The 8,615-nt window shown below is 44.6% G+C and overlaps 1 protein-coding gene across 1 annotated transcript in view; it reads right to left on the bottom strand.

Moving 5' to 3' along the window:
- The window catches only part of LONRF1 (LON peptidase N-terminal domain and ring finger 1), a 16,469-nt gene extending 8,904 nt beyond the window's left edge, over window positions 1-7,565 (bottom strand). The window contains exons 1-5 of the mRNA XM_018565849.1: window positions 6,918-7,565; window positions 2,877-2,995; window positions 1,482-1,604; window positions 983-1,138; window positions 429-672 (exon numbers count right to left, since the gene is read on the bottom strand). Of these exons, the coding sequence (XP_018421351.1) occupies window positions 429-672; window positions 983-1,138; window positions 1,482-1,604; window positions 2,877-2,995; window positions 6,918-7,347 (1,072 nt within the window). The 5' untranslated portion in view covers window positions 7,348-7,565. The remainder of the gene's footprint in view (window positions 1-428; window positions 673-982; window positions 1,139-1,481; window positions 1,605-2,876; window positions 2,996-6,917) is intronic.
- Between the last annotated feature and the right edge of the window lie 1,050 nt (window positions 7,566-8,615).

Raw genomic sequence — 8,615 nt, 5'->3', positions numbered from 1 at the left:
AAAGCATCAAAATCAGCATCCACCTCCAAGGTGTGGGAGAGAGTCCGTCCACTTGAAGAAAATTGGTGCCTGCCATTGTCAACTTATCATTAAGAAAATGCTAGCAACTTGGCTATCATGTTGGCCCTGTTGTTCGATACTAAAACACATATGTTACGTCTCCTGACTTTACTATGACTTTTCTGATCAGCATTATTATTCTGGGTTAATGATTCTGCAAGTACTTCAGCCAGCAGGTCAGCAAAACAGCCAGGAAACTACCATTATCAGAGGAAGGTCTGCTATGGCAGCCCTCCCATATTTTATTTTAAAACCACTACTCTGGAAATGGGTCAGGTTCCGGTAATTTCCATCATATAGACATAACTTAGTAAAAGGCGCCAACAACTTGCTTTTGTCAGTTTAGGTTAACATATTCAAGTTTTTACCTCCTTGCTTTATGTGCTTCTTTGGACCATCTTCACACATGCTTGTGTCTTGCTCAGAAAGAGAGAACTTTCTTTTTAGTAATATGCCATTCTCCTCGCAGGACAAGAAAGGCTCTGAAGACACCCTTTTTAATCGGTCTTCACTGGCAATTTGATCATAGTGCAGGGTGTGCACAGACTGTGCACGGTGTAAACCACTGCTGGATGTGCTGGTGCTCTTCACTGTTCTTTCAGTACCTTCATCCTGGAAATGACAGAAAACAGATTTGAAGTTCTTTTGACTTAAAGTGCTTTTGTATAGTTTATATCTTACAGCATTGTAGGATGCGGTATAAAAAAAAAAGTCATTTGCAGTAAAACCAGCATGGAAAAAAGGCAGCAGGAGCTAGCAAACTCTAGCCAACAATATTAAAAAGGTAGATAAAAATGTTAGGCATTGGTACAGGGATGTGGACAACCAGGATCCTGGAATTTATCAAGGCCGTAACTACGGAAAAAAAAAAATAACGAAATGGGTATTTTTTCATAAGAAAATAAAAAGGGGGGTGTATTACCTCCTTCAAACATGGCTGCATAGGATATGTAGTTTCACTCTTCTCTGATCCCAACACAAAAGGTTTCAATGGTAAATTTGGCAAAGTTGTCATTTCAAGGTCCTTCAGTATACCTTCAACTGTCTCTTGTCCAGGTGACAGGAAGTCATGAAGAATCTGCATAGAGAATATGATGAAATGATAAAAGCCCAGTTCATGCACTTCTTTCACTACCACAAAAAGAAGCTATAAAAACAGAAAGAACACTCAAAGAGTGCGCACTCTCTACTTTCAATTCCCACTAAACCACACATTTCATTAAACACTGAAGATGCTTTACTCTGACAAAACAGGTCTAAGTTTTCAAAGTTGAAGCATTTAACTTGGGATTTCCCTCCCTGAGATCTGAATATATAAACAATTCATGGTCTTCATTACATTTCTGCTCAAGAAACCACCATATGAAAGCCTGCTGAGTTCCCCTACAAATGGTAAAGAACATAACAGTCAGGTACCGTACCTTTTCTATCTCTGTTCTTGCAGATGTAAACTCCTCATCTAATCCCAAGCACTGAAGATAACAGGTTAATGATTCATACAGATTTCCTGTGCCCTGTAGTATTTTTGCTTTTCTGTAATGCACCTAAAAATACAAATGAATAAAAATGCTTTAAAAACATGTTTGACAGCATGAAAGCATCAAATATGACAGTGCAATCATGAACTGGTTAATGTTCCAAGTAATGGCTTGCTGAAAAGGAAACTAGCATTTTTGAAGCAGACTGTTCCCATTCATATTAATAAAGTAGTGCCAATACCCAAAGTCACCAACACTCAATAATATGTACTCCTGCTTACATGATAGCAACTGTATGTGAAGAGCTGGACACAAAGCACACAACTGTCCAATGATGTTTATTTATAGGCCTTTACTGCTCGGCCGTAGATTTGATGTACTGGCAACAGTGTGGTCACCAACATAGCCATGCATCCCTGGATGCCAAGACTGTCTGAACACAATGACATATCCTTTGGCATGAAAAGATTTGCATTATAAAGTGAAATCATTTTACTGCAGCCAGCATACATCAGTCTAATGTAGAGAAATGTTTTGATGTAGGACATGTTTCATGCAAGGTTTAGGAATTGGAAAAGTTCCAGGTGAAGAACATCACATTCCTGAAGTCTGCCCATTAAAGTGTATTTCCACTTTTGCACCAAATTGGGAGAACACCCAATTCATATTTGTTACATCTTCCCATTCACATTGCATAAATATTTTTAAAATACCAGCATAACCTTTTTTTAATGTTCTATTCTGGAAACTCCAGGGCCGATAAATCCCACTTCGTTCTCACCATTGAAGCGGGCTGGGTGGAGCTTTGTTTGAACTAATTAACCCTGTCTGCACTGTGCTGCCAGATTTCATTATCACTTAAAAACGTGATGAGCCGGATTGTGTCCCGACAAAGGGTTAAAGACCTCAAGACAAGGGGGGAATTTATCAAAATTGGAGCAGTTGTCCATGGCAACCAATCAGCTTATCTCTTCAGTTTGCTCCGGTAAGATTTGAAAATGAGACAGAGAAGCTGATTGGTTGCAGTGCAAATCTGCTCCAGTATTGATAAATTCCCCCCATTGTATGTTAATGCATTATAAAAACCCTTGTCCCCTCAGTCTCTCCCCCTTAACTGAATGGAACAACTAGAAGCTGCATGTAGCGCCCCATGTATAATTCTGCTCCAAATAAACAGCTACAAAATATTTTTTTAAAACATTAAAAAGGTATTTTTTGGTATGCGATGTGAATGGGAACACAACATATAATGGGGGGGGGTTCTGAAATCTGACAGCAAAAGTATATTGACACTAAGACATATGAGCATTGATACATCACAAGGATTCGGATAGTCACCTCTGGCCAGTTGTGCTGTTTTGAAAGGACAAAGTCCAGTTCTTGTAGAGCTTTCCCAAATTCAGAGAGTGCAGCAAAGGACTCAGCTCTGTAAACACGCAGGATCAAATCGTTAGGATCTGCAAAGGTGAAACACGTACATAATTCAATAAATCATTCACAGAAGTAGCAGTATGCCAATCATTTGCTTTACTGATCAGATCTCTAGCAAAGGAAACATCACATAATGGATATTTACAGTCGGGTCATTTTGCAATCCCAGCTATTACTGAACACATAATGTAGCCAAAAGAAGACAGTTTACCTGGTAGTAGAACAACATGAAATCAGCAGTAGGTGGCAGCTTTAAGAAGTTCCTATGTCTAGGACCTCAGATTTAAAATGAGAACACTGCATTATCCTGAAGAGACTGGCCACATAAATTGTAGATCTGCTCCCTATGGAGAACAGTTGTACAGCAGTGATGTCTGCTCCCTCCGCCTCCTCCTCTACCCGTTCCATAACAGTTAGGTATGCAATGCTTGTTGTGTAACGCATGACATCAGAAGTGGCTCGTTTCATAACCAGGAGCCATGTGAGCACATTAGGGCGTAGCCTTTCCATGGGAGCAGAATGAGAAGGCTTCTCAATCCCTTATCACTGAAAACTTTACATTCACTCCACTGTTATCACAAACCGGGAAACAAAGCTAAACCAGGAACGTTAATTGACTGAACTCAAAACTTGTGGGCTCCTATTTCACAAATTACATTTTATATATACACAAGGAAATCTGACCAAAACAATTTCACATCAGTGGCCTGTAAAAACTGGAGCCTTCAAAAGTGCGAACATACAAATGAACCGAATAGGAATACGTTAAGTCACAAGGGAAAAACATACCAGGATGTCTTGTATGGTGTAGAAGGGAAAACAGCAATTCTTAGAACCAGTAAAACCCAGCAGACAGGTGTCAGCGCACCTTAGAAATGACAGCTGGTTTCTAACTTTTGAGGTTCTCTCTAGTTGTTGTCAATAGAGCGGACTCCTAAAAACATATGACCAGAGTATTACAGGCTGCTCCACAAGCAGTGTCTTATATCTGAAGCCCTGTTGTCTCCAAGGTCACTTCTTAAAGGGAAACATTAGGATTTCATTTTATAAAATGGAACCGAGTTCAAGTGGCTGTAAAATCTTCTGCATCCAACAAATTCCAGATGTGTCTGATGCGTGGTCCCATCCGCCAGTCCCTTTGTCACTATGGTTTCCTGTAGTGGCCAGTGGATGGAACCACAATGCAGCGAGGGGGACTGGGCAGAAATATCTGATGCTAAAACAATCTTCAGCAAACTTAGCTCTGGAACAAAGCCAACATCAGCGTGACAAGTCTGTATTAACCATCACTCAAGGCTCCCGCCTCAGCGACTACATTGTCATGGTTTATGATTGGGAGTCAGGAATGGGCCAAGCCGGACAGTCACAGAGATCACATGATTGCGAGGCCCGCCTCTGCCACCCGGCATTAAGGATGGGGCAATCCCCGCCAGCTGGAATGGGTTATTATATGACAAAGATATTCCAAAGAGGTCTGGGAATTCTAACGAAATATAGCAAAGGCTCCCTGACTAAAACCTCAGCAAGAGCCCTCCGACAATGAGGAGTCCCTCCTGACTCATTCACCGCAGTGTTAAAGTTGTCCTAAATGCAAGAAATTAGTCAAAAGCTCCACTCCTGGCTAAAAATAACAATACAAAACTCGTATTCTACTCATTTCAAATAAAACTGGAAAACATTAAACTCCTGAACATAATACACATTCCAAACAAGACCAGATCTCCCCCAATAAGAATTCTATGGAAAGGTTTTGGAATTCTCCTTCATTTCACTGTCTGATAATCAGAGAATTCGAGTGTACGAAACTGTAGAAAAACGTGCGATATGTCAGAGCGGTCCAATGATTGTTCACCTGAGTCTTTTATCAAACAATGCTCAGGATGAAGGATCTGGTTATTCCCAATGGGCCTGTTCACACCGGAGCACTGTGTCACTTGTTGCCAGTCACAGGAGGCATGAAAAAGTACATGAGCTTCTTTAGGGGCAGTACCGTGTGTTTTTGGATCTACACACTTTAACTGGAGCTCCTGAAAAATGAATGTTTATCTGTTGGGGGTCTATGGGGTTAGACAACAAAACTGCATAACCCTGCTCCTGTAGTACAAGTCATGCTTGTAGAACTTTGCTGACGTCCAAGCACCTAATCCAGGCCTAGAGACACTTTACTGTGTGCATAGCCCTCAGTCTCCTGGTCACAGACAAGTCTACTGGCCAATTAAACAAACTTTAGAATACAGAAAAGGAAGGGCTTTAGAGCTGAGAGCGCGGAGATTTATAGATAGGATCACCTGGACATCTTTTCCCCTTCTCTACCTCTGTAAAATGACAAAACATAAAGGAGGGGCAGCAACTCTACAGCTTCTCTGGAGGCCAAGGATCTATAGCAATGAACTGACTGGTCTCATCACAAAACTCCAATAGAATATGGTTAGGGACATACACCTAGTGACCAAACAGCACAATTTGTAAAGCCAACTCCAAGGAAGTGAAAAGTCTCCCCTTGTGGTGGGGCCGCCCCTGTTATCTGCTAGTTTATGCCTAGAGGACAGGAAAAATCAGTTTTACTTACCTAATCCCCGCTCACTCGGAAGTCGGCGCAATCCTCATCTGGACTGTACCTCGGTGTCCTCACTTATAATGCAGGGCAACGGAGCCTGCATTGTACTTAAGGAGGCAGCAGACTGGAATGAAGGGAAGAAGTGGATGCGGGGACCAGTCTAGCAGCCTGGAGGGAGCGAGGAGGCAGTTAACTCTTGCAGTGCAGGGGCAGCCTCACTATAAGGGATGACTTCATTTCCCTGGAGTTAATCTTGAAGTTCAGAGCCATACAAACGTCAAAGTGAAAGCATCTCACGGTAGTCTTCATCCGCAGAGAAATATTGCTCACCTCCTGAAAATTATATACAGCAAATGCTAACTGAGTGGAGGAGCGCTACTTTCTTTCTAAGCTTTCCTGAAACCGAGAGTGACCTGCTTGTATCTGCCTGCAATACTTCTGAGTCACACATGAAACAAGCCTGCAGCAAAGTATGAGTGAGATGGGAATTCCTAATCCCTTTAGCCCACACTGCCAGGCAACTAGCATTTTCAATGGCAGAGGTCAGCAACATGCTCCTTTTTCCCCTCGCCACAAGTTTCCTATAGGTTACTGAAGTAGAACTGTATGCAGCTTGCGGTGACATTCCCTCAACTGTCACCCAGCTAAGCCTTGGCATACGCATGCGTTACAACCCCTTTACATAAGCAGCACACCCTGCCCCGGTAATGAAACTGGTGGTGGTGGTGGTGCCCCTGTGTCACCAGGCCTATAGTCTTGGCATGGGCAGGATGCTTCCCACAGGTTTACATGACTTAGACACAGAAGTTCCGGTGTGAATAGTGACTGTAGCCCCTTTCACACCTGTGATTACACCAATCAAAAATACACTGCAATGTATCCCTATGGGTGGCCGGACCCAAGTAGACATTCGTCCAACACAGGATGGTGGACCTATCAGAGAGGACACGGATGGGACATCTGTTTGCATTGTGATCCGACTCAGCAGGGGGGGGGGGGGGAATCAGTCTAGGATCCTGACGGAGGGCAGACGAGTGAAATGGCCTTATGGTCCTTTATGACACAAAATCAGAGCTTAGGACTCACCACATACCGTGCAATCTCCTTTAGACCTGTCTGATTGGATCGATGAGGTAGATCTTCAAATGACATTGAAATTACCAAAGCTATGCAACACAAGGATCTATCGATTTTGTATTCAGACAGGCCCTTGTGCTACATAGACCTGAAATAGATTGCAACACAAGTCACAATGTACTGCGTACGGTAACCCGCACCTACCTGGGCACATCCTATTCTACGATCATATAAGCAAAAGACTTCACTAAAGCCAATGCCACCGTCCAATCAGCGGCCAGTACAAAGGACACATGACCCCTGGTAGCCAATACCTGCGCTGATGGCCAGGCGGACGGTGTCCAGCGCTTCCCGGTTTTCTCCGGCCTCCAGCAACTCAGCGATGTCCCGGTGCTGTCCGCTCCTCCCGGGGTCACATTTGTCGGAAAGCTGTTTCAGCAGCACATTGCTCCGGCGGGGCGGGCGGCCCGGCTCTCCATGGCACAGGCGGCAGCGTCTCCGATGTTCTCCCCGCAGGCAATGCCAGCAGTAGCTGTGCCCGCACTGGATGGTCACAGGCTCCCTCAGAAAGCCCCGGCATCCCGGACACACCAGCCAGGTCCCGTCGCCCTCGTTCACAGCAGCGCCGTCGCGATACTGCCGCAACAAACACTCGAGCAGAGCGTCCAGCTGTAATGGCCTCGACGTATCCAGCGCCTCCTTCACGGCGGCCACCCCGCAGCGAGCTCCGGTCGGAGACGACATGTCTAGCTGTATCCCTGGCAGCCACCGTACCACATACCAGCACTAGTGTCCGCTCCCAACACTACTGCCAGACCTTACATAAAGACAAGCACGGCAGGCGTGTCATGTGATCGGCCCCGCCACTTCTCATTGGCTGCGGCCTGGCAGAAGGTTACAAAACACATGGCGGCTGCGAGCCAGTTTCATAACAGCGGACAGAGAGACGGGCGGGGCGAGAGGGTGACGTGAGGAAGCTCACATAACGAACTGTGTGCGGTGTCACCTCCCGGGGAAGTCGTGACAAAGTGAAAGTTCACTGCAATGGGGCTTATAGTGTATGGTTCAAAAATACCTGTCACCAGGAGGATTATGTAACAAGCTGAACATCCAGCCGGAACTTTTTTTTAAGTGCACCGAAATGAGGCATGGTACAACCACATTGCACTGCAGTGAGCCCATATTAATAAAATGTCACTTGTGTGTGGTGCTGTTGAGTGCGGCTGTTGGTGTGAACAAGCCATTAGGGTCCGGTTAATACCACAAACTGTGCGTTACAGGGCGGTCAGGCTCTGGAACGTACTGTGCGGCTCCCTGCGTTCAGAGGCGTGGCGGTGCATTGAAGTCAATGGCACCGCAGCCACGCCCCCTGCCCGTAGTGCAATTGCCCGCAACCGGTCAGATGTTACCTGTAATGGTGTGCAATACTTCTGCTGTGTACACAGATGTTACCTGTAATGGTGTGCAATACTTCTGCTGTGTACACAGATGTTACCTGTAATGGTGTGCAATACTTCTGCTGTGTACACAGATGTTACCTGTAATGGTGTGCAATACTTCTGCTGTGTACAGTAAAATCCTAGTATCATTGATGATGGAGAGTGCACGATACTGATAGTATTGATATTGGTGCCGATACCAAGTATTTGGAGTATTAAGATTCGCACACAGAAATACAAACATACAAATACGCACACACAGAAATACGCGCGCACACACCCAACCAGAAAAGCACACACTAATACACACACACAATAAGGCCCCCTTCACACCTGTAGGTTTAGGTGCGATCAGGGATTCCTGTGTCAGGAATTCTACAGCAGGAATCTCTAATCTGTTTACAAGCAGCAGATGTCACCCGTTCAAGCTAATGATTTGGTGACATTCACTGCATGTAAACACCGGCACACCACATGTAATCATATGTGATATGGTTAGGAATCCATCAGTTAATGATACATCCAGGGATAGTGATTATTTTCTGACTACCTGTAATCATATCACATGCGTCT

The sequence above is a fragment of the Nanorana parkeri genome, unplaced genomic scaffold (genome assembly GCF_000935625.1).
Source record: "Nanorana parkeri isolate BGI_ZX_2015 unplaced genomic scaffold, ASM93562v1 scaffold892, whole genome shotgun sequence".
NCBI classification, from domain to species: Eukaryota; Metazoa; Chordata; class Amphibia; order Anura; family Dicroglossidae; genus Nanorana; species Nanorana parkeri.
The sequence above is the reverse complement of the archived record's forward strand: the minus strand, read 5'-3'. Positions and strand labels throughout refer to the sequence as shown.